Here is a 26,825-nt window from a genome sequence, read left to right on the forward strand (position 1 = left end):
ATTGGGGGAGATTTATCAAAACCTGTGCAAAGGAAAAGTTGCTCAGTTGCCCATAGCAACCAATCAGATCGCTTCTTTCAGTTTACAGAGGCCTTGCTAAAAATGAAAGAAGCAAGCTGATTGGTTGCTATGGGCAACTGGGCAACTTTTCCTCTGCACAGGTCTTGATAAATCTCCCCCATTATGCTCAAAATGATGTCACAATACAGACATAATACAATAATGTCACAATACAGAGATAATGCTCACTGTAATGTTATAGCAGAGGCATAATGATCACAGTGATGTCACCGTACAGGGATTACCAAGTGATGTTACAGTACAAAAACATTGAAGACCATGATATAGATACAGAGACACATAAAAAGGTCACCATGTAACTGTGATTTTACAGCACAGGATAAAGAAACACATCACATTCACAACCTGAGGCTCCTGGGCACCAGTGCAAATTTTTTTACAGGCCCCCATCTGCCATATAAGAGTTTACTTATGTTACAGAGGGGTCTTGGGGGCTCCTCGGGCTTTCAGGCCCTGATGTGACTGCAACCTCTGCACCCCCTCAAGTTATGCCCCTACTCATACACAATGTTACACGGATAATGAAGTAATGTGACGGCACATGAATAATGTAAAAAGAAATTGCAACAGTTAAAATAAGTTGTGCATGCCTTCTTCTATAGTCATTACTAACAGTATGTCTAGGTATATAGGGCCGGACCCCATAACATATGCAATGCTTGCTATCCTGATGGTTACACCCATGACCCTGCCCTCTTCTGGTAGCCATTTAGCCCTTCTCTAATAAAGCAAATTTCCGACAATTTACTGAGTGTTAAATATTTACAATGTGGAAATAAGTTTCACAGCGAGGGTTAATATGGAGGAGAAACCGAGTCAAACTGTTAAAAAATATCATGTAACACTATTACACCTTGTCATGTCAATTACAAACTCTACTACATTGACAAACACAGCTTTAGAATATCTGTATGCAAGAATATATTTCATCTAGACATAGAGAATGAAAACAGTGGCAAACAAATATATGTGCGTGTCCATAAGGATTTATTGGGCAGATGTGTACTGCACCTTGCTAAGATACAACATTGTAAACAATCAATGTCATAGACCTTACCTTCTTGTGACATACATCCCATCGGGATCAAAACTAGAATACATAGGGCCAATAGGGGCCCCATTTTAGACAGAAAAGTCCAGATCTTCTAAATTGACGCGCTCCTGAGTGGGTATGGAATTAGACAGGTCATGGGAAAGACTGAACAAGACTGAAAGCTGATACTATTGTCCATCATTAACCTTTGATTCCTTCCTTGTTATTTGTTCACTCATTTATGGCTGTGGTGATAAGAATGTATCTCATTGCTTATTCATCATACAGTCCACAGCAATATCTTTAACTACATAAAGGATGTACCAGAAAATAAGGTAATTGTTATGTTTTTAATACAATACAGGAATATGGGTGCACTACTGTGGTAGATGTAAACAATACATTGGCTATCCCTCAACACTGATGCTAAAATTGAGACATTCGCCAGTGTATCCTTATATGAAGGACATACCAGAGCCCGCACACCAATGTCAAGGTTTCTCAAGCGACACAGGACCTAACGCTGAACCTACCTGTGCGTGATAAGCAAAACAGGGACCAGTGGGCAATTACGGCAGCATTAGGTCGACCTGCAGCCTCCTCCCAGGTACCCTCCAGTGTGGCTACAAGCACACATACAATGGGATTATTCTAATTGTTACACATCCACACCGTTTATCTGGTGTAGGATTCTATTGTGGCACTTGTAGTCCGCTGCAGGCATCCTCCATTGTATGCATTTTTATGCTGGGGATCGCCCCTAGCAACAGACCACAAGGGCAGGATCTGCTCCCCCAGTATAAATGCACAACTGCATTTGGGGTTGAGCACCTCCAGCCATTTGAGATCACATCTTTGTTGAAGGTTTTTGCCGGTAAATTTAGTCATCAACAGTTTCTTGTAAGAGGTGGTTTTTGAGTAAGTACTCAAGGCACAATATCCCCTTAAGGACCCAGCCCATTTTCACCTTAAAGGGGTTCTCCGGTGCTTACACATCTTATCCCCTATCCAAAGGATAGGGGATAAGATGCCTGATCGCGGGAGTCCCGCAGCTGGGGACACCTGTGATCATGCACACTGCACCCCATTTGTAATCAGTCCCTGGAGCGTGTTCGCTCCGGGTCTGATTACGGTCGACCGCAGGGTCGGCGGCGTGTGACGTCACGCCTCCGCCCCTGTGTGACGTCACGCCCAGCCCCTCAATGCAAGCCTACGGGAGGGGGCATGATAGCTGTCATGCCCCCTCCCATAGGCTTGCATTGAGGGGCGGAGCGTGACGTCACATGGGGGTGGGGGCGTGACGTCACACACCGCCGGCCCTGCGGTCGCCGGTAATCAGTCCCGGAGCGAACACGCTCCAGGGACTGATTACAAATGGGGTGCCGTGTGCATGATCACAGGTGTCCCCAGCTGTGGGACTCCCGCGATCAGGCATCTTATCCCCTATCCTTTGGATAGGGGATAAGATGTGTAATCACCGGAGAACCCCTTTAAGGACCCGGCCATTTTTTGCACATCTGACCACTGTCACTTTAAGCATTAATAACTCTGGGATGCTTTTACTTTTCATTCTGATTGCGAGATTATTTTTTCGTGACGTATTCTACTTTATGTTAGTGGTAAATTTTTGTCGATACTTGCATAATTTCTTGGTGAAAAATTCCAAAATTTTATGAAAAAATTGAACATTTTGCATTTTTCTAACTTTGAAACTCTCTGCTTGTAAGGAAAACAGATATTCCAAATAAATTATATATATTGAGTCACAAATACAATATATCTACTTTATGTTTGCATCATAAAGTTGACATGTTTTTACTTAAGGAAAACATCAGAGGGCATCAAAGTTCAGCAGCAATTTTCCGAATTTTCCCAAGAGTTTCAAAATCGTACTTTTTCAGGGACCAGTTCAGGTTGGAAGTGGATTTTAAGGGTCTTCATATTAGTAATACCCCATAAATGACCCCTTTATAAAAACTGCACCCCCTAAAGTATTCAAAATGACATTCAGTAAGTGTTTTAACCCTTTAGGTGTTTCACAGTAATAGGAGCAAAGTGAAGGAGAAAATTCACAATCTTCATTTTTTACACTCGCATGTTCTTGTAGACCCAATTTTTTATTTTTACAAGGGGTAACAGGAGAGAAATCACCCTAAAATTTGTAACCCAATTTCTCTCAAGTAAGTAAACACCTCATATGTGTATGTAAAGTGTTCGGCGGGCACAGTAGAGGCCTCAGAAGGGAAGGAGCGACAATGGGATTTTGGAGAGTGAGTTTTTCTGAAAGGGTTTTAGGGGGCATGTCCAATTAAGGAAGCCCCTATGGTGCCAGAACAGTGGACCCCCCATATGTGACCCCATTTTGGAAACTACACCCCTCATGGAATTTAATAAGGGTTGCAGTGAGCATTTACACCCCACTGGCGTTTGACAGATATTTGAAACAGTGGACTGTGCAAATGAAAAATTGTATTTTTCATTTTCACAGACCACTGTTCCAAAAATCTATCATACACCAGTGGGGTGTAAATGCTCACTGCACCCCTTATTAAATTCCATGAGGGGTGTAGTTTCCAAAATGGGGTCACATATGGATATTTATTGTTTTGCGTTTATGTCAGAACCGCTGTAACAATCAGCCACCCCTGTGCAAATCACCTCAAATGTACATGGTGCACTCTCCCTTCTGGGCCTTGTTGTGCGCCCCAGAGCACTTTGCGCCCACATATGGGGTATCTCCGTACTCAGGAGAAATTGCATTACAAATTTTGAGGGTCTTTTTTCCCTTTTACCTCTTGTCAAAATTAAAAGTATAGGGCAACGTCAGCATGTCAGTGTAAAAAATTAAATTTTTATACACTAACATGCTAGTGTAGACCCCAACTTCACCTTTCCATAGGTGTTAAAGAAGAAAAAGCCCCCCAAAATTTGTAAGGCAATTTCTCCCGAGTATGGAGATACCCTATATGTGTCCCAAAACTGTTGCTCTGAAATACAACAGGGCTCCAAAGTGAGAGAGCGCCATGCGCATTTGAGGCCTAAATTAGGGATTTGCATAGGGGTGGACATTGGGAATCACTGGCATAGAATACCCCTAACAGGGTGCCTCCAGCTGTTGCAAAACTCCCAGCATGCCTGGACAGTCAATGGCTGTCCGGCAATACTGGGAGTTGTTGTTTTGCAACAGCTGGAGGCTCTGTTTTGGAAACAGTAGCGTACCAGACATTTTTCATTTTTATTGGGGAGGGTAGGGGGGCTGTGTAGGGGTATGTGTAGTGTTTTTTACTTTTTATTTTAGGTTAGTGTAAGTGTAGTGTAGTGTTTTTAGGGTACAGTCACACGGGCAGAGGTTCACAGCAAGTTTGCCGCTGGGAGTTTGAGCTGCAGCGCAAAATTTGCGCCATCTCAAACTTGCAGCACTCACTGTAAACCTCCGCCCATGTGAATGTACCCTGTACATTCACATTGGGGGAGGGGGGGCAAACATCCAGCTGTTGCAAAACTACAACTCCGAGCATGCCCTTTGGCTGTCTGTGCATGCTGGGAGTTGTAGTTTTGCAACAGCTGGAGGCACACTAGTTGCGAAACACGGAGTTAAATAACAAACTGGTGTTTCGCAACCAGTGTGCCTTCAGCTGTTGCAAAAACTACAACTCCCAGCATGCCATTTGGCTGTCCGTGCATGCTGGGGGTTGTAGTTATCTAACAGCTGAAGGCACACTGGTTACAAAACACTTGAAAGTTTATTACTTAACTTAGTGTTTCCAAACCAGTGTGCCTCCAGCTGTTGCAAAACTACAACTCCCAGCATGAATTGGTCTGTCAGTGCATGCTGGGAGTTATAGTTTTGCAACAATTGCAACAGCTGGAGGCACTGAGGTAGGAAACAGACAATGTTTCCCAACTAGTGTGCCTCCAGTTGTTGCAAAACTACAACTCCCAGCATGCCCAGACTGCCCAGGCATGCTGGAAGTTGTAGTTTGGCAATATCTGAAGGATCAGATGTTGCCAAACTACAACTTCCAGCATGCTTGGGCAGTCTGGTATGCTGGGAGTTATAGTTTTGCAACATCTGGAGGTCCACAGTTTGGAGACCACTGTATAATGGTCTCCAATCTGTGCTCTTCCAGATGTTACAGAACTACAACTCCCAGCATGCCTGGACAGACTGAGCATGCTGAGATTTGTAGTTTTGCAACATCTGGAAGAGCATAGATTGGAGACCATTATACAGTGGTCTCCAAACTGTGGACCTCCAGATGTTGCAAAACTAAAACTCCCAGCATGCACAGAAAGCCAAAGGCTGTCTGGGCATGCTGGGAGTTGCAGTTTTAAAACTCCCAGAGGCAGCGGTGAGATCGTTTTACGGTGATCTCACTGCTGCCAATGAAGATGCCTCCCTGCTGCTGGAAACTCACCGCTGGGACGTACCACCTCCGGGCCTGCCTGGAGGACGTCGCTCGTGCCGGGACCGCTCGGGACACCGCATGGATGGGTAAGTGACGCCGGGGGATGGGTAAGGGACACTTAGCAGAGCGGTGTGTGTCCCGATCCTCGTGATCGGGACTCACACACCGAGCTGCTATCAGCTAGTCAGATTTGACTAGCTGATAGCAGCGATCGCTAGGGGGGGGGGGGGGGGGATGAAACCCCCCGTGGTCGCATGGTAAGATGGCTGGCTATCAGTGATAGCCACCATCTTACCGGGCGCTGCGGGATGCCGCAAGTAGCGGTAAAAATGTTCATGACGTACTTGGTACGTCATGGGTCGGGAACACCTTCCCACTCATGAAGTACAGTTATGTCATAGGTCGGGAAGGGGTTAAGGAACGTAACAAGGGGTACAGTGAGCCTTAACACCTCACAGGTGTTTGATGACTTTTTGTTAAAGATGTGCAAATGAAAAAAAAAATTTTTTTCACTAAAATGCAGTTTTTCCCCAAATGTTAAATTTTTACAAGGGGTAATAGGAAAAAATTACCCCTAAAATTTGCAACCCCAGTTCTTCTGAGTATGGAAATACCCCATGTGTGGACGTCAAGTGCACTGCGAGCGAACTACAATGCTCAGAAGAGGAGGAGCGCCATTGAGCTTTTGGAAAGAGAATTTGTTTGGAATGGAAGTCAGAAGCCATGTGCGTTGATAAAGCGCCCGTGGTGCACGAACAGTGGACCCTCCCCCCCCCACATGTGACCCCATTTTGGAAACTACACCCCTCACAGAATTTAATAAGGGGTGCAGTGAGTATTTACACCCCACTGGCGTTTGACAGATCTTTGGAACAGTGGGCTGTGCAAATGAAAAATGATATTTTTCATTTTCACAGACCACTGTTCCAAAAATCTGTCAGACGCTTGTGGGGCGTAAATGCTCACTGCACCCCTTATTACATTACATGAGGGGTGTAGTTTCCAAACTGGGGTCACATGTGGGGGGGAGTCCATTGTTCTGGCACTATGGGGGCTTTGTAAACATACGTGGCCTTCAATTCCGGACAAATTTTCTCTTCAAAATCCCAATGGCGCTCCTTCTCTTCTGAGCATTGTAGTTCGCCCGCAGAGGACTTTACATCCACATATGAGGTATGTTCTTACTCAGAAGAAATGTAGTTACAAATTTTGGGGGGCTTTTTTCCTATTTGCCCTTGTGAAAATGAAAAATTTAGGGTAACACCAGCATTTTAGTGAAAAAATTTTTTTTTTTCATTTTCCCATCCAAATTTAATGAAAATTCTTCAAACACCTGTGGGGTGTTAAGGCTCACTATACCCCTTGATACATTCCGTGAGGGGTGTAGTTTCCAAAATGGGGTCCAATGTGGGTATTTATTGTTTTGCGTTTATGTCAGAACCGCTGTAAAATCAGCCACCTCTGTGCAAATCACCAATTTAGGCCTCAAATGTACATGGTGCGCTCTCACTCCTGAGCCTTGTTGTGCGCCCGCAGAGCATTTTACGCCCACATATGGGTTATTTCGGTACTCAGGAGCAATTGCGTTACTAATTTTAGGGGTCTTTTTTTGCTTTTACCACTTGTGAAAATAAAAAGTATGGGGCAACACCAGCATGTTAGTGTAAAAATTTTAATTTTTTTACACTAACAGGCTGGTGTAGCCCCCAACTTTTCCTTTTCATAAGGGGTAAAAGGAGAAAAAGCCCCCCATAATTTGTAGTGCAATTTCTCCCGAGTACGGAGATACCCCATATGTGGCCCTAAACTGTTTCCTTGAAATACAACAGGGCTCTGAAGTGAGAGAGCGCCATGCACATTTGAGGACTACATTAGGGATTACATAGGGGTGGACATTGGGAATCACTGGCGTAGAATTCCCCTAAAAGGGCGCCTCCAGCTGTTGCTAAACTCCCAGCATGCCTGGACAGTCAGTGGCTGCCTGGACAGTCAGTGGCTGTCCGGAAATGCTGGGAGTTGTTGTTTTGCAACAGCTGGAGACTCCATTTTGGAAACATTGCTGTACAATACGTTTTTCATTTTTATTGGGGGGGACAGTGTAAGGGGGTGTATATGTAGTGTTTTACCCTTTATTATGTGTTAGTGTAGTGTTTTCAGGGTACATTCGCACTGGCGTGTTACGGTGAGTTTCCCTCTAGGAGTTTGCACTGCGGCGAAAAATTTGCCGCAGCCCAAACTTGAAGCAGAAAACTTACTGTAAACCTGCCTGTGTGAATGTACCCTGTACATTCACATGGGGGGGCAAACCTCCAGCTGTTTCAAAACTACAACTCCCAGCATGTACTGACAGACCGTGCATGCTGGGAGTTGTACTTTTGCAACAGCTGGAGGTGCACTGGTTGGAAAACCTTCAGTTAGGTTCTGTTACCTAACTCAGTTTTTTCCAACCAGTGTGCCTCCAGCTGTTGCAAAACTTCAACTCCCAGCATGTACTGATCGCCGAAGGGCATGCTGGGAGATGTAGTTATGCAACAGCTGGAGGTACGCAACTACAACTCCCAGCATGCAGAGACAGCTGTTTGCTGTTTGGGCATGCTGGAATTTGCAGTTTTGCAAAATCTGGAGGTCTACAGTTTAGCAACCATTGCAAAGGGATCTCTAAACTGTAGCCCTCTAGCTGTTGCAAAACTACAAATTCCAGCATGCACAGCAAACAGCTGTCGGGGTATGCTAGGAGTTGTAGTTTTGCAACATCTGGAGGGCTACAGTTTAGAGACCACAGTATAGTGGTCTCAGACTATAGCCCTCCAGATGTTGCTAGGCAACTCGCCGGCTTCCGTAGGATCCAGGGAGCCGCATCACCCTCCTCTTCTTCCACCGATCCCCGCCGCCGATCGCCGCCTGCTGCCGCCATTGATGGATAAGTGGACTTGTCCCTGTCGTCACTTCTTGACGACCAATAGCAGGGATAGGAGGGGTGGCACCACTGCAACCTTACTCCTATCCCTTCAGAGGGATTGTGGGTGTCTTGGCGATCGCCGACATGGGGGGGTCTGATGAACCCCCTGGGCATTTGCGCGGGTTGCCTGCTGATAGATATCAGCAGTCACCCAGGTCCAGTTCCCGTCGGGCGCGCGGTACCAGGGATTGAAGGTGTACCTGTACGCCCTGGGTCCCTATGTGGATGCAGATTAACAATACACTTGGTGGTTATATCTCTAATACAGGGTACGTAAGCTTGTTGCTTGCAGTTCACTCTAGGTGGCACTGTGGCTTGAATTTTTCAGAACACTCTTAAAGGAGATATGCCATATAGAAAAATCTTCTGCCATTATGCCTGGGCAACCAGAATATAAAACAACATACGGAACTCACATAGAATGAATAGGAGATAAGATGTCTGATTTCTGGGGTCCCACTGCCCGCATCCTGCTCTGTTTTCTTCATTTTTCAAAATATGCAAATGAACAACAATTGGCACGGGCAGGGTTACAATCCTTACCTAGGGCACTGTGACGTCAGCTCTGTTCTTTCAGCGTGGCTGATCAGTATTCATTGCCTTCCTCTGCCTCTCCCCGCTCTGTATTCTCATCTACTGCACATGTATAGCTTCCTGGGTACACCCGGAAGTGGCCTCAGTGCAGCTTCATAGTGGGGCTTCAAGTGGGTCTCCAGCTGTTGCAAAACTACAACTCCCATCATGCCCAGACAGCCAAATGCTGTCCGGGAATGTTGGGAGTTGTAGTTTTGCAAAAGCTAGCTACACACTGGAGTTTATTTACTATCGTGATCCCGACTCTTTTTTGTCGGGTTTTGCACCCAAATTGCGACACAATTTGCGACCAAAAAAACCAAAACCCTCCATTTTACAAGAAAACCCCCAAAAGGGGGCGTGGCCACGGGGGTAAAGTCCAGAAGCCGTAGCATTGTGACATCACGCTGCGCCCTCAATGCAAGTCTATGGGAAGGGGCATGACGGCTGCTACGCCCCCTCCCATAGACTTGTATTGAAGGGGCGGGCTGTGACATCACGAGAGGGCGGAGCCATGATGTCACAATGCTCCGACCCCTGTATCGCTCATCATTACGCACAGAGCGAGCTTGCTCTGTGCAGTAATGATAGCAGGGTGCTGCAGCCGAGATCCCGGGGGTCCCCAGCAGCAGGACCCATGCGATCTGACATCTTATCCCCTTTAAACCAATCTCTGCAGTTCACTGGTTTCTATAATAGTGCAGAATTTATCAAGTCCTGTGCACCCTTTTGGTAAATTTTGAGCAACTGTGTAAACAATACACCAAGCAAACGGGTAAAATCTTTACTACCTTACACCTTCATTGATAAATATCCCCTGTACAGTACACGGTAGACTAAAATACAGAGCGTGCAGGAGGCCGAGGGAGGCAATGAATATAGATTAGCTGGGATGAGTGCTGAACGATCGCTGAGTGCTGATGTCACGAGGATCGTAACTCCGTCCATGCCACTTGCTGCTCATTTGAATATTCTGAAAATTTTAAAAAATGGAATAAAGGTGCAACAGATCTGGGCATGGTGAACTTCGTTTGAATCAAGGTCACCCCCACTACCAGCCAGTACCACTGGTTAGTGCAAGTGACTCTGCTGACAGTTTTCCTTTAAGTACAGTTAAATGGAACCTGTCATAAGTTTTATGCTGCCCAAACCACAGGTAGTATAAAACGGGTGCAGTCATTGCATTTCTGGGACACTATGAACTACACCGAGACACCCAGGTGTTTCAGAGTAATCATAATTTAAAAATGTGTCTGACGAAGCGGGCTAAGTCCCGTGAAACAGCTGTAACTACACGTGTGTGTGTCCTTGGCGTTCCTGCCGGTTTCCTGCTACTCTGTGTTCCCGCTCATGGTTCTCATGGAATAAAGTCTTGGCGCACAACTGACGGGTGAGTGTGGTTTCCTTCTACTGTTCTGTATTTAGAAATATCCCATATGTGGCCTTTATGCGCTGTGTGTCTCTCACACAGGCCTCAGACATGAAGGCGTGCTGAGTGGATTTTGGGGCATCCTTTTAGTTTAGGATATTTTGTTGGCATCATATAGTCGCAAAATATTTTTGGGAGACAAGTTGACGCTTTCATTGGTACCATTTTTGGGTACATGTGACACTGATCGTTTTTAATTTTATTTTTTATGAGGCAGTATACATTAAAAAAAAATCCATTCTGCGGTTGTTTCTTATACATTTTATTTAGGTTGTACGTCATGTGGTATAACTGACATGTTAACTTAACTCTGCAGGTTGTTTGACTGGCGGAGCACTTCGGAGGAGAGATCCTAATCCTCAGGCAGGGGTTCCTCAGCGGGATCCAGTGCCGGATCTTACTGTAAGACTCACCGCAGACGGCAGGTGCCCAGGGAGTAGATGATCCGTAAAACCATGGTAGTCTGGAACAGGTGATGAAGTAGATCCGCTGGACCTGTGTGGCAGATGATGCGGGCCATGCCAGGGAGCGGAGTCTAAGGTGCTGCCGGTTTTCACCAGAGCCCACCGCAAGGCGGGTTGGGCTTGCTGCTTCAGGCAACACCCAGGTCGCTACCCCTGGCTCGACTCGACCACACAGGCGGCTGAGGTGAAGCGTGGTACCAAAGGAATAGGCAGAACGTAGTGAAGCAGGCTAGAGGTCAGGGCAGGCGGCACGGGAGTGTAGTCAGTGGGGTAGCAGAAGGTCAGTAGGCTGGCGGCAAGAATCACGGTCGAGTCACGGAATACAAAGGACTGGTACACAGGAAGGAATATCAAGAACTGCTTTCTCTAAGGGGCAAGGTAAACAAAGATCCGGCAGGGGTACAAGGGAGGAGCAAAAACTTATAAGAAAGGTGCAGGTGCGAACATTAATTACGAGAGCACTGGCCCTTTCAATTTCAAAGCTATGGCACACGCGTCGGAGCTGAAGGACAGAGGCCAGGGACGGAGGTGAGTGACGGGCTGGGACTCGCATGCGGACTTGTCCCGCAATGCGAATCCCAACCCCGTCGGGAGCTGACACACGGGGGGAGATGCGCTCACGGCCGGTATGTCCGGCCGGAGCGCTGCACGTTACAATATGATACAGCAGCTGATCAGATAAGGGATATAATTAATAGATTTTTGCCCATCTTAACGGCGGACCCGCAGTTAGCTGATCTGGTGGGTGAAGACCCGGCGATAACGTATAGGCAAGGAGAAACTTGAGGGACCAGTTGGTGCACAGCAATTTTTCCCCCCCTCTTCGGGGCAATACCTGGCTCAATCAGAAAGTCACGGGTACCTATCGCTGTGGTTCATGTAAAGCTTGCAAATATATCTGTGTTTCTATAAATTTTGAGGGTTTGAGAGATAGGAAAATCTACTCATGTCGCCATTTTGCAAATTGTAAAACTGCAAACATTATTTATCTGTGTACCTGCCCGTGTGGCCATAAATATATGGGTAAAACCAAAAGGGAATTTCGTAGACATATAGTCGAACACTTAGGTGACATCAACCACCAATGTGAAAAACCCCTTGCCACACATATGAAGTTGGCACACTCTGCTAATCCGTCATCTATCTCATTCCAAGCTATTGAAGTAGTACATTTGGGTGCTAGGGGAGGTGACATCGAAGCACAATGGATCTATCGTTTGGGGACCTTGGCCCCTATTGGACTTAATGATTGTCGGTCCTTTTCTATGTTTATTTAATATTTCGATAGTTGTATTATTGTTAATTTTTACTCTCAAGTTTGAGCTCTCGTTGATTGTATTTGTTTCTCTATTATATATGTATGGCTATAACTGTGTTGTTTGTAAGCCATACAGAATTGACGAATGGTGCCTATGTCTGCCTAAATCTATTAGGGTAATTATGTGTTTATTGAATACTTGGCATTTAACATTCATATAGTGTATACATATAATTTTATATACACTTTACTACCTTTATTACATTTATCTGGCACCAAATCTTTTTGATATTTATTTCCTCACCATAAATTAGGTTGTTATGTATAGTGCCCATTACATAAGAATTACATTTTCCACGTCTTCATAAAATTTCTCTATGTACATTATGGTTTTATTCCAACTTCCTGGCTGTGGAACGCACTATTATTGAGTGCGTTCCACCCTCAATTCATCACATGATTCCGGGGTGTGTTCTGCACCGGGATGAAACCATCATGATAGTCTGCAGCACGTCACGTCTGGCCATTGACACTCAACGATGACGACTTCCTGGCGGTCACGGACTGGGAGCATACCTATCATCTATCCGTTCACTCATTAGTTTAGTGTTTTTTCCCCTCACTTATATAGGTTAGGGAACGGCACTGTAGTTGAGGCCACCCTGTTAAGGAGGTGGGTTCCTCAAAAGGCATGGACTGAGGGACAGGTCTCTAGATTAGAGTGCACTTTCCCTTTTAGAGATTTTTTTCAGTCTATCGGTCTCTGCTATATACCCTGCATCATTACTATACTAGTAGATCATCTATATTAGCATGGGAATTACATATTATACTCTTTAAAGGGGTACTCCGGTGGAAAACTTTTTTCTTTTTTTTTTTTATATCAACTGGTGCCAGAAAGTTAAACAGATTTGTAAATTACTTCTATTAAAAAATCTTAATCCTTCCAGTACTTATTAGCTACTGTATACTACAGAGGAAATTATTTTCTTTTTGGAACACAGAGCTCTTTGCTGACATCACGAGCACAGTGCTCTCTGCTGACATCTCTGTCCATTTTAAGAACTGTCCAGAGTAGGAGAAAATCCCTATAGCAAACATATGCTGCTCGGGACAGTTCCTAAAATGAACAGAGATGTCAGCAGAGAGCATTGTGGTCATGATGTCAGCAGAGAGCACTGTGTTCCAAAAAGAAAAGAACTTCCTCCGTAGTATTCAGCAGCTAATAAGCACTGGAAGGATTAAGATTTTTTTATAGAAGTAATTTACAAATCTGTTTAACTTTCTGGCACCAGTTGATTTAAAAAATATTATGGCTGCTCCTCGGTCCATGCTCCCCGAAACATACACTGATGTTATTTGTTGAGTGTGTTTATCACTTTTTTTGTGCTCCTGTTTGCCCAATTTTTGTTGGTATTAGTATATTATGTTAATTAAGGTTAAGTTTTAACTAGGGATCGACCGATATCGATTGTTTAGGGCTGATACCGATAATCGGTGGAGGTTAGGGCCGATAGCCGATAACTTATACCGATATTCCGGTATAAGTTATCGGCTATTTAACCCCCCCCCCCACACACACACACACACACCACTGCAGATCATTGATTTAAAGCGGGTGCTTTAAATCAATGAACTGCATTGGCTTTTGCAGTGCCATAGACCGCTGCCCGCTTCTCTCTCCCTGCCTGTCCTGGGGTCCTGAGTCCTATCACCGCCACCGCGACCGCCCCTCACCGCCACACTGCTCCACACCCCCTACTGCCCTACTGTGCCACGTCGCACCGCCCCGGCCCCATTGCCTCCCCCATCCCCGGTTTTATAATTACCTGTTCCCGGGGCCCGGGGTCCACTCTACATCTTGCTCTGGTGGCGTCCTCCTGAGCTGTCACTGTGCGCAGTGATGGTGACGTCGCGTCACTTCACTGCGCACAGCGTAACGCAGGACGCAGCAGGAGCCAGAAGTAGCGTTGACCCCGGGCCCCGGGAACAGGTAATTATAAAACCGGGGATGGGGGAAGCAATGGGGCCGGGGCGGTGCAATGGGGGGTGCGACGCAGTGCGGCGGGTCGGTGGGGGGGGCGATCGCAGTGCGGTGGGGGCGGGGCATTATCGGCATATCGTCAAGGTAATTGCCGATACCGATAATGCCCAAAATCGTGATTATCGGCTGATAATATCGGCCAAACCGATAATCGGTCGATCCCTAGTTTTAACATATTGATACATACTTGAGGTTCTCATGTCGGTGACTCTTAAGCTAGATGTATGTATGATTGTATGATTTGTGCATGGATGTATTATTCGCGTATATGTATGATGTTTGTGTGTCTGTATGATAGATGTGCGTATGTATGATAGATATGTGTGGGAGGCTGCAACTATATACTGGGGACTTCAACTTCATAAAAGGGGGCAACTATCTACAATGGGGACCTACCTACAGGGAGTAACCCCTACTTATAGGAGGCTGCTACTGCCTACAGGGAGTAAATACTAACAGGTATCTACATGGGGACCTACCTACAGGCACTGTGGATGGAAGAATCGGCATAACTGTCTGGGCCGGATGGAGAAAAAAAAGGAAAAGTGAATGACTCCCATCACAGATGACATCATCTGGTGTAACTGCAATCCCTAATATGGTCTGTAGAGCCGAGGTCACTACTATATGGTCACTGCTGTATGGGGGATATTAGTCTGTGTACAGTGGTTTTATTCAGTATCAGCATGGTAATATTATCCTGTCATTATATGGTGGTAATGGTCATATTGTGGCGGTATTATTTTTCCATTGTATAGTGGTATTATTGGCGATACCGGTCTGTGCATAGAGTTTTAGCAGTGATTGCGGTCTGTGTATAGTTTATTCAGTGTCAGTATGGTAGTATTATCTAGTCACTATATGGTGGTAATGATAGTGGTCATGGTGTGGTGCAATTATTTGTCCCTTGTATAGTGGTGATAATGGTCTCTGTATAGTGCTTTTTATTCATATTATCCCGTCATTATATGTGGTAATGGTCATAGTGTGGCGGTATTATCTGTCCTTTGCATAGTAGTGTAATTGTGGATAGTAGTCTGTGTATGGTGATAGTAGTGGTGTTAATGGTGATATTGGTCCAACATCTTATTCCCTGTCCTTTGGGTAGGGGATAAGATGTGTGCAGAGGAGTACTCTTTTAAAGAGGCAGTACTCCTTCAAAGTATACAAACACAAAAATTGCAGCGGCACATTTTATCAAAATTTTTATATATTTTTTTTTTTATAAAGGCTCTCAGCGCACTTTTTGATCAAAACATGTCCCCCATCCGCCACGTGGAGGCGGCCATTTTAGGATGGTCCCTAACTAATACTCACAACTCTCACCTCTGCTGTGCATATAGCCTCATGACTGGGTGACATGCTAGATCAACCATCAATTCAAACATTTAAACTCCCTCCTGGGGAAAGGGAGGGAGTTTAAATGTTTAAATTGATGGTTGATCTAGCATGTCACCCAGTCAAGAGGCTATGTGCACAGCAGAGGTGAGAGTTGTGAGTATTAGACTCATAATGTACGTTAGGGACCATCCGAAAATGGCCGCCTCCATGTGGCGGATGGGGGACACGTTTTGATCAAAAAGTGCGCTGAGAGCCTTTATAAAATATATATATATATATATATATATATATATATATATATAAAAATTTTGATAAAATGTGCCGCTGCAATTTTTGTGTTTGTATACTCTCTGCTGACACCTCTGTCCATGTCAGGAACTGTCCAGAACAGAATAGGTTTGCTGTCGGGATTTGCTCCTACTCTGGACAGTTTCTGACATGGACACAGGTGTCATCAGAGAGCAGACTGGAAAGAACTGCACAACTTCCTCTGGAGCGTACAGCAGCTAATAAGTACTGGAAAGGTTATGATTTTTAAATAGAAGTAATTTACAAATCTGTTTAACTTTCTGGCATCAGTAGATTAAAAAAATTAAAATAAGTTTTCCACCGTAGTACCCCTTTAAGGTGTTAAGGTGCCTACACAGGCTGTAGAGAAACAGTCCTCCATTGACTTTTACACTCTGTAAAGTCTTCTGCTCTCTGCTCTGGCTAATAGATAAAGGCCCTGAACAAAAAACTGTCTATGTTGTCTAGGTTTTCTAATCCAAACCCTTTAATTTTTAGATTCTATTATTTCTTTAATGGTATACTCCTTAGAACAAGTTTAAACAACAACAAGAACAGCCATGAAGCGTCCAGATAGATGAGGATTTGCTGTACTTTGACCTGTGGTTACAGTTGTTTGCGCTTGATAATTATCCGTAACTAGCTATAAAGTTATAACAATGTATTGCACATAAAGTATTAAAGGAAGTTGGAGGAAAAAACTTTTCAAAATAGTTGTTTTACCTTTGTTTTAAAGGGGTATTCCAGGCAAAAACTTTTTTTTTAGATCAACTGGCTCCGGAAAGTTAAACAGATTTGTAAATTACTTCTATTAAAAAATCTTAATCCTTCCAATAGTTATAAGCTTCTGAAGTTCTCTATCTAACTACTCAATGATGATGTCACGTCCCAGGAGCTGTGCATGATGGAAGAATATCCCCATAGGAGCTGGACAGCTCCCGGGACGTGAGTCATCAGAAAGCAGTTAGACAGAAAACAGCAACTCAACTTAAGAAGCTAATAACTATTGTAAGGATTAAGATTTTTTAATAGAAGCAATTTACAAATCTGTTTAACTTTCCGGAGCCAGTTGATATATATAAAAAAGTTTTTGCCTGGAATACCCCTTTAAGGGCATATGCACCATATTGACAGACCATGTGGCTACTATGGAGCCCTTGGAGAGAGGGCCCCATACTACTCTCTCTCCATGAAACTGCATTGATATGCACAGGGGAAATAAACACCAGCCTTCCCTGTTCTGCGGGAGGGGGTATAAAATCAGATGCGATAATAAGAGGCCTGTTTCAATACTTGCTATGAGGTTCCTTTCTGTTATGTATGCCATTGTTTTGTTTTGTTTGTTTATATGAGAAAATAGTCTAAATATTATCAGAAGTTCCTCAGACTTACATAATAGATCTAAAGAACCTTGTATTACATAGTCTCTGATAATGGAAAGGCTTTGCCAGCACACACGTGTAACTCTTACGACACTAGTTGTGCTGAATAAACAAACTGATTTTATCCTTACCAGAGCTGTTTTCTGAGTTTAGGAAATTCACAAAATGATCAATATCACTTTACTTATTGAGACTTTATTCAAAATTAAGTTTAACAACATAATGCGGAGTATATTCACAGTTAGACTTACAGTTACTTCAGAAAATCAACATTACGTGGACATTGCAAGTATATGGTTGTATACTCCATGCTTCATGTATTTTTTATGGGTTTTAACCCCTTAAGAACCAAGCCCATTTTGACCTTAAAGGGGTACTCCGGCACCAAGACATCCTTTGGATAGGGGATAAGATGCCTGATCGCAGGGGGTCCCACCGCCGCACCCCGTTAGAATCAGTCCCCGAAGCGTGTTCGCTCTGGGTCTGATTACTGGCGATCATGGGAACGGAGCATAGTGACTTTTGAACTTTTAATTTTTATGTTTTCGCCGTTCACCGTACAGGATCATTAAAATTATATTATGATGGTTTGGATATTTACGCATGCGACAATACCAAATATGTTTATAAAAAAAAAATTAAATGGGAAAAATGGGTAAAATGGGAATAACTGACAATTTTTATTGGGGGAGGGGATTTTTCACTTTTTTATAACTTTTTATTTTTCCATTTTTCAACTTTTTTACACTTTTTATGTCCCCATAGGGGACTATCTATAGCAATCATTTGCTTGTTAATACTGTTCAGTGCTATGCATAGGGCATAGCACTGATCAGTATTATCGGTGATCTTCTGCTCTGATCTGCCCGATCTCAGACCAGAGCAGGAGATGCTGGGAGACGGACGGAGGCAGGTGAGCGCTGCGGGCGATCCGATCATCTATTTAAACATGCGGACTGTCGCAGATGCCGTGATCTGTACTGATCACGGCATCTGAGGGGTTAATGGCAGACATCCGCTCGATCGCGGATGTTGGCCATTACCGGGGGGTCCCTGGCTGCCGAGTATGACGCAAGCACCTCTCTGATGCTCGCGGTCATACACAGGATGTAAATGTACGTCCTAGTGCGCTAAGTACCGCCGCACCAGGACGTACAATTACGTCCGTGGCCATTAAGGGGTTAAAGGCTATGGATTTGTTTGTGTGTTTGTACTGAATTTCTCAAGTGCTTCTTAAATGTAAAATAAAGCAACTTTCTACAAAGTCTTTATTAAAGATGCCCTACCATTTTGCTGTTGTAGAACTTGTCTAACTCCTTCACATAGCTGGCTGTCCAGCTTCTTCTGACATAGATCTGATAGCACACTGCTCCTTGTTGTATCAACTTTCTGTGCTCTTCCCCTCCTTTTACTCAGTGTTAGAGATTGAAGCAGGAAGGAGTTTCTATACAGCAGATTGTAGAGTGGATGGGGACGAAGCATTTAAATCTTTATGAACAGCAGATAACTTAAAGGAGTTATCCAGGAAAAAACTTTTTTTTTATATATCAACTGGCTCCAGAAAGTTAAACAGATTTGTAAATTACTTCTATTAAAAAATCTTAATCCTTTCAGTACTTATGATCTTCTGAAGTTAAGGTTGTTCTTTTCTGTCTAAGTGCTCTCTGATGACACCTGTCTCAGGAACTGCATAGTGTAGAATAGGTTTGCTATGGGGATTTGCTTCTAAACTAGGCGGTTCCCGAGACAGGTGTCATCAGAGAGCACTTAGACAGAAAAGAACAACCTTAACTTTAGAAGCTAATAAGTACTGAAAGGATTAAGATTTTTTAATAGAAGTCATTTACAAAGGTGTTTAACTTTCTGGAGCCAGTTGATATATATATATATATATATATATATATATATATATATATATATATATATATATCAACTGGCTCCAGAAAGTTAAACAGATTTGTAAATGACTTCATATTAAAAAATCTTAATCCTTTCAGTACTTATTAGCTTCTAAAGTTAAGGTTGTTCTTTTCTGTCTAAGTGCTCTCTGATGACACCTGTCTCGGGAACCGCCTAGTTTAGAAGCAAATCCCCATAGCAAACCTATTCTACACTATGCAGTTCCCGAGACAGGTGTCATCAGAGAGCACTTAGACAGAAAAGAACAACCTTAACTTCAGAAGATCATAAGTACTGAAAGGATTAAGATTTTTTAATAGAAGTAATTTACAAATCTGTTTAACTTTCTGGAGCCAGTTGATATATATATATATATATATATATATATATATATATATATATATATATAAAAGTTTTTTTTCCTGGATAACCCCTTTAAGCTGAACAGAGTGTAGATTATGAGGAAAGCATAGTGGGAGGGAGTTTTAAAGCCATTTAAAAACTAATGTTTGGTTTCAATTTAATAAAGAACTACTTCTTAAACAACATATAGCAAGTTATTGGCCAAGTTGAGGAGAAAAGGTAAATACATTGACACTACATGTTTTCACTATAGATAGTATAAAATTCAGCACATAAAACAATAAATTGGCCTTTGACCCATTCCAATTAATGAAGCACATGGTTATCGGAAATGTAAATGGCATTCTCCTGATAACATAAAGATAAACTAGTCTTTTCCTTGTAGGAGTAAGCATGTTCATAGTACTGTAGTTAAAATGTGAATATGCCTATGTAGCTTGTGAAAGCAATTTATTATCTGTGTACAATTAATTAATAATAAATAAGTCATTACGCTGTCAGAGCAGTCGTGTCTTACTTAAAGCTTTCCCATGGATGATTTAACAAATGGAAAATATTCTTTAAGGCCCTGAAAGAGATGGCCCAAGGGTTGGCAAATCAGTTTGTAGCTTTCTTTGGCAGCTTCTTCAGCATCATGGTCAGATAAACTGTAAAAAAAAATAAAGTGGGTACAATGCTAAAAAAAAAGTCAGCATACTGTGATGTAATAGAAAACATCCCACCCCGTGTAAAAACTTCATCCAATAGGTAAGTCAAAGCCTACATTTACCTCCATTTACCTAAGATGTATGATCGCAGGGGTCTCTCTGCTGGGGACCCCCGCAATTTAGGTGCAGCCCCCGGCATTCTGTGCTAGACGCTGCCTCCAAGATGGGGACGTGACGGCGATGCCCCCTCCATTCATGTGAGGGGGCGTGATGGCCATTGCGCCCCCTACCATAGACATGAATGGAGGGGGCATGCGGTGACATCACTAGGGGGTGTTGGAGGCAATACCAAGGATTATACCGTGAAGTGGAACTCTCTGCTGTTTCAGGTGATATTCAGATTAATTCTTCAAAAATTCTATTGCTTTCTCTGCAACTGTTCAATTAGACTATTTCTACAGTTGGCGGTTACTTTTGGTTACAAGTCATCTTAACTACTCCATGAATCTAAAAAGAAAGTGCTAAAAAAAAAAAAAAAAAAGGCAAATTACGTTTATTGTGGTATTGCGTCTTCTTTTGGATTCATTGGGTTTAACAAATCCTGATTTATGCTACACCATAAATGTTTTATCCCGTTGGGGTAACTGTAGATTGTCCTTACATCAGTATTAGATTCAGACTAATCCTATAGAATTGTTTTCAGTTTCTGCCAAAAGTCCATCTCTACCTCATGCATCTTAATTATATTGCACTTCTGTATCTACTGCACCATCATGCAACCTCTCCTCTGTACTTATGTGGGGTAAAAACCCTGAAACAGCTGTCTTCAAATTGGTCCTCTTTGTTGATTATGGTTGACCAATAACCCCTAGTCATGCGTACAAAGGTATTCACATTATCCAAAGTTATACCTCATCCACAAGGCCACAAGGGATAACAAAACTTTTGTCCTCCACACTCAGGATTGGTGTTGTTCCCAACAGCAGGACCCCCACTTATCTGACTCTTGATAATGAAAATACCCTTTTAAAGGCTTTTTTTGTTTAGGAGTTAAGCATTGACTTAAATGGAATTGGTGGTACCAGAAAGACAGCTTTCTTCCCTTATACTTTGCATACATACATTCCATTTGCCAGCTTGGTGGTCTCCCCAAGGAGGCACATCCCCTCTGCCATCCCACTGTATGTCATACTTACCTTTCACTTAAAAAGTTTTGGTACAACCACTTGTAACAGGCTTTTTCAGATCTTGCCTCATTGACTTCAAAGTTATCTTGAAAATTAATTTCTGAAACACTAAACCCAAACAAAGAGATTGAAATAAAGGTTTACGCTTAGGTTAATGAAGAAATTAGTTGTGGTGGTTAGGCATCGGTTTACCCAATAGCTGGCCTAGGCTTCTGGTGAATATGTTGGAATGGCAGTCACTGTTACAGAGACACTTGACTAGCATGTGCTGTCATGGGGTATTGTGACAGAATGACACCATTATTTGGTTGACCAAATTTTTTGGGTCCTGCACAGACAGTGTCTATGTTCTGGAAATTTTTTTATAAATGTAGTCACAGTTAGACTATGTTTGGCCCCTTGAAGTCTATGGGCATGTCAACAACATGACAGGTTACTTGTTAGAGCTCCTCTTTTTACAGGATCCCAATGTGTAGCCCAATATAGGGCTTAGAACATGATGTAAACGCTGTCTCAGAGGAACATCAAAAGTTAGTAGGGGGTGAGCTGAGTATAAAAAAGGAAAATGTATTTAAAGGTGTCAGAAATTAAGGGGGAGGAAGGGGCAAGAGACACAAGATGCCAACAAACCTATCTTAGTATTTGTTATACAAATGATACATGAACACTCACTTGCTGCTGGTGATGACCATGGGGTGGGGGAAATTGTACAGTTTGCTATGAGTAAAAGTTACGGCAAATTGTAAACTACAACATTGTAAATTATAAAATGTTTAACCGTGTGCTTTGAAGGGGCATATAACCTACATAAAGCACATGGTTTGAAGGACATCTGAAGGTGAAGATATAGCTCTTCAGTGAACAATCATGATTCCTTATTATTATTTTCAGTCACATTACAGTTCTTATGCAAGTACCATGTCTAGTATTGCAGCTATACCCCATTTAGGGAATGGGTTGAACATGTATGTTTTTACATATAATTGTTACTTTGTATCTGCTTGTATCTATAGAATTATCAGTCGATAGGTTTTCTGCTCTATGACTGCACCCTCAGACATAGTCCTTTTATTGTCAGTGATAGTCATTGTGCTCCATGAATACCTGCGTTTTGAAGCCAGTAGAGATTTCAAGTAACTCCTCATGGCCACATCATTCTTTATCTTGCTTAGCTCGCTGGTAAAAAGGCCATCTGCATGTCTCTTCACCCTCCTGTAATGGAATCAATATGTCATATGATAAAACAGTGAGCCCCCCAGGACCCTGGGGTTGGGTGTCTGATGGACCCTGTCATTTTGTCTCAACCTTGATATGGCTTTTGTATTTTGCTCTTATTGTGCCTGATGTTGTTACAATGTATTCTTAAATGTATATCCTGTTGATTCATTTGTACTGAGTTCTTGCTAGTAGCGAAAGTTAACTTTACGCACACTACACCTAGGCATGTATTAACAAGGAGTGTGGGCCTAGTTATGCCTAACCCAGAATCACTTGCAATCCTGCTCCTGTAAACAACCCACCATATCCTGGAACTTTACCCTAGTTCTTCAGCTTTAGGGATGAGTTGTACGAGTGCCCAATAGGAACAAACTGGCATCTTTTTGGGTTCCAGTCTAGGCCTAATGCAGGGTGACTTCCCATGCCACAAACCTACAGATACACACTATGCAGATTTGGGAATTGTGGAATCAGGGAGACAAACAAGGAGCATACTTGTCTCACAACCCAAACCAAAGGAGATACCAATAGGGAATGCAGGCCAAAACCCTCATGACTCTAAGATCATCGTGACTTTTGCTACAAGTGTTTAGATACTCTGCCCTGGGAAGAACTAGTTTAGGGCTGTGGGACTACAGGTCACAGCTAGATACTCTTCCTTTACTACCACGGTAACATTTTGCTATCACTGTTAATAAGAGACTGAGCCTCCATGTTATGGAAGAGTTAATTTCAGTAAAGATCCGTTTCACCACTTTTTGACCAGTGTTTGGTTTACCGCACCTCACAATCCACTAAGCTGAAAAATGTCCCACAGGGTATGGCTTGGGGTACATTATAAGATCTTATGCCCAGAGTGCCCCCCCCCCCCCTTCAATAAAGATTTGATCTCTATGCAGGTATAATATGGAATCGCTCAGCAAATTGTTGAACCTAACCATGTGGAGGTATAATACAATCCTGTTCTTTGTTGAATGTTATTTGGCCATTTATTATAATTATTTCTATTATATTTCTATTACAGAAAATACAAGCCCATACCTCTGTGTAACAATATAAATATATATATATATATATATATATATATATATATATATACATATATATATATATATATATATATTTATATAAATCATAAAATGTTGCAGTATCTTGTAATACCTTTTTTATTGGACTAACAGCATTTTGTAGAGAAGCTTTTGGGATACCTCCCTTTATCAAGTCCAAAGCAAAGAGATTTGCTGTGGACTTGATAAAGGGAGGAATCCCGAAAGCTTCTCTACAAAATGCTGTTAGTCCAATAAAAAAGGTATTACAAGATACTGCAACATTTTATGATTTGCATCACTGGACTAATACGGCTACTCAAATTTACTATATGTGTTTGTGTGTGTGTGTGTGTGTGTGTGTGTATATATATATTTTTTTTTTTTTTTTTTTTTTTTTTTATCATAGACCATTGAGTGGAACATACACCAGAACTCTCTATGTAAGTAAGAATGTTGCTTCACAGAAGTAATAATACTAGAGTTGAATTATGGGAGTAGACATTTATTGCCTATAAATTTTCTCATACACGTCTACATGTTTTGTATAGATGTAAGTCAGAAAACCTCTCACTGATTTGGAAAAGGAGAAGAGAATTCAAGGAGGAATGTCATCACCATCAAGGAGATCAGTAAATGTGCCATCTTCTCACTACCTGAAAAGAACAAACAAACATCCATTATTGTGTATCTGTAGGGACGTCAAAGAAAGAAATGCCAGAGTCCCATTTAATGGTATAAAATCAGTGAACAAGGATGCGTTTCAGGCGTAAACTACTATGCTCTCCCGTACCCCAGCCGGACCAGTGCTGAAATCCATTTACTTTAGTGAGCCGACCGGAGTCAAACGGTTACTCCGGTCGGCTCATTTTTGACCCGTATGCGGTTTCCTGACCGGACCTAAAACCGTAGTATACTACGGTTTTAGGTCCGGTCACAAAACCGGATATGGGTCAAAAATGAGCCGACCGGAGTAACCGTTTGACTCCGGTCGGCTCACTAAAGTAAATGGATTTCAGCACTGGTCCGGCTGGGGTACGAGAGAGCCCGGTTTGCCCCTCCCCCAGCCAAATCCGGAACCCATAACTGTGTGAATGCAGCCTTAGTCAAAAGAGTCTTTGTTGATGAGCTGATCTATCCATTCCTTTTGCTATAGGGAAGTCAGTATAACAATATTACACAGGAGTAATGTAACAAATGTAACAAAAAAGCAAAAGACATGACAGTCCCAAACACCTGTATAAATTTGAGTATTTTCCCCAAGGGGAAAAAGCAGTGTTTGTATAGTAAGCCTAATAACTACTTCGTACTGGATCAATAATATAAATATACAAATACAGGTGTCACGAAAGGTATGAAACAGTGCAGCCCTATTCTCACCCCAGCCAATGTCCCTACCTATATGGATGATTCGCCCTAAAAGACCACGGTTCCTACACTCACTCTGTGCACATGGCACTTAAAGAAGTACTCCATTCTTAGACATGTTAAAGGGTACCTTTCATCAAAAAAAACTTTTGATATATTATAGATTAATGTATCCAGAATAACTTTCCAATAGCATGTTATTAAAAAATATGCTTCTTTCTATTTCATTTTCCACTTTTAAAAAATGACCACTAGGAGTCTCCCTACCAGTCCTTTTTTTTATAGATTTCAGACTCATGCAGGAGTAATAAATATCAGACTGCAGCTGGGACACAGACAAGCTCAACACTGCTCCCTGGCAGTGAGCAGTGGTGAGTTTGTCTGTGTTCCGGATGCAGTCTGAGAATTAGGACTCCTGCATGAGTCTGAAATCTATAAAATAGGACTGATAGGGAGACCCCTAGTGGTCATTTTTTAAAAGGGGAAAATGAAATAGAAAGAAGCATATTTTTTAATAACATGCTATTGGAAAGTTATTCTGCATACATTAATCTATAATATATCAAAAGTTTTTTTTAATGAAAGGTACCCTTTAACCCTTATCCAAAAGATAGGGGATAACATGTCTGATCACAGGGGACCCGGCTGCTGGAACCCCCCGCGATCTCCATGCCGGAGACACTGTGACATGACACATGAGTTCGCACTGGATGACTGGGGGGCTACGGTGGAGGGTCCCCAGCGGCCGAGTCCACCATGATCAGACATGTTGTCCCCTATCCTTTGGACAAGATCAGTAAACAGGCAATAGTAAGGGGCCAGGAATGCAGATACAGAATAACCCTAGTGAGGGTACAGAGAACAATCCCAGGCATCCATGACAAGCCGACTCCTGTTTAAATGTCCAACCTCCAGGAAGTGAGAGGCGGAGCCACAGTTGATTGGCTCTGCTCTCCTGTCCACTGGCCTTGTCTTACAGTAAGTGGCTCTGCTCTGAGCAAAGGCAGTGCCGTCAGCACCTCATTGGGCTGTCTGCAACACTGAAAGGAGAGCAGGTAAGTCCCTGACAACGGCTATTAAAGTAAAGCAAATGTGTATACACTAGTATTTACAGTAACATCAAAGTGGATGAAATCTGTGAGGATATTTTTATTACTGATACACTGGCTTTATTGTGGATTTTCTCTGCTGACTTCTATAGAGAAGTCAAAATCAACAATAAACCTGCATTGTCGTAGATTTTGCTGTGGAAACGCCTTAGACCTGCAGGGAAATCAGCAGTGGTAGAATTAAAAAACTTGTCTTTTTTATTATAATTTGCTTGGGCATTGAATACTTTGGTGGACATTTTCCTCTTAGGAATAGTTTTTTTAATTTTTTTATTTATTTATTTTTGCAGAAAAACTGTTGATTTTCACAATGGGTAAAAAAAATCTGCCATGTCTGGCCATACACTCAGGTATCAATCTGTTAATTAGATTGTCTACATTTTATAAAGTTAACTTTTTTATATATTTTACATAGTGATATATCAGAAGTTTTGATTGTTGAGAGTCCAGATGCTTGGACACCCACTGATCACTGAGCACTGTGCCCCTTTATTTCTGCTTAAGTAAAAATGACCTGAAAAAAAATTAAAGGGGTACTCCACTGGAAAAAGAAAAATTCTGGTGTCGGAAAGTTAAACAGAATTGTAAATTACTTCTATGCTTTATGATCCACAGGAAATAATTTTCTTTTAGAATTTCCTTTCTGTCTATCCACAGTGCTCTCTGCTGACACCTCTGTCCATATCAGGAACTGTCCAGAGCAGGAGAGGTTTGATATGGGGATTTG

The 26,825-nt window shown here is 42.6% G+C and overlaps 1 protein-coding gene and 1 long non-coding RNA gene across 4 annotated transcripts in view; one reads left to right on the top strand and one right to left on the bottom strand.

Moving 5' to 3' along the window:
• CDHR5 (cadherin related family member 5) overlaps positions 1-1,278 on the bottom strand; it is a 137,863-nt gene extending 136,585 nt beyond the window's left edge. For all 3 annotated transcript variants that reach the window (XM_056527002.1, XM_056527001.1, XM_056526999.1), the window contains exon 1: positions 1,139-1,278. In XM_056527002.1, coding sequence (XP_056382977.1) covers positions 1,139-1,202 — 64 coding nt within the window. In that variant the 5' untranslated portion in view covers positions 1,203-1,278. The remainder of the gene's footprint in view (positions 1-1,138) is intronic.
• Positions 1-26,825, top strand: part of LOC130276945 (uncharacterized) — a 153,850-nt gene that overhangs the window by 46,622 nt on the left and 80,403 nt on the right. The gene's annotated exons all lie outside the window — the stretch shown is intronic.

This window comes from Hyla sarda, chromosome 6 (assembly GCF_029499605.1).
Source record: "Hyla sarda isolate aHylSar1 chromosome 6, aHylSar1.hap1, whole genome shotgun sequence".
NCBI classification, from domain to species: domain Eukaryota; kingdom Metazoa; phylum Chordata; class Amphibia; order Anura; family Hylidae; genus Hyla; species Hyla sarda.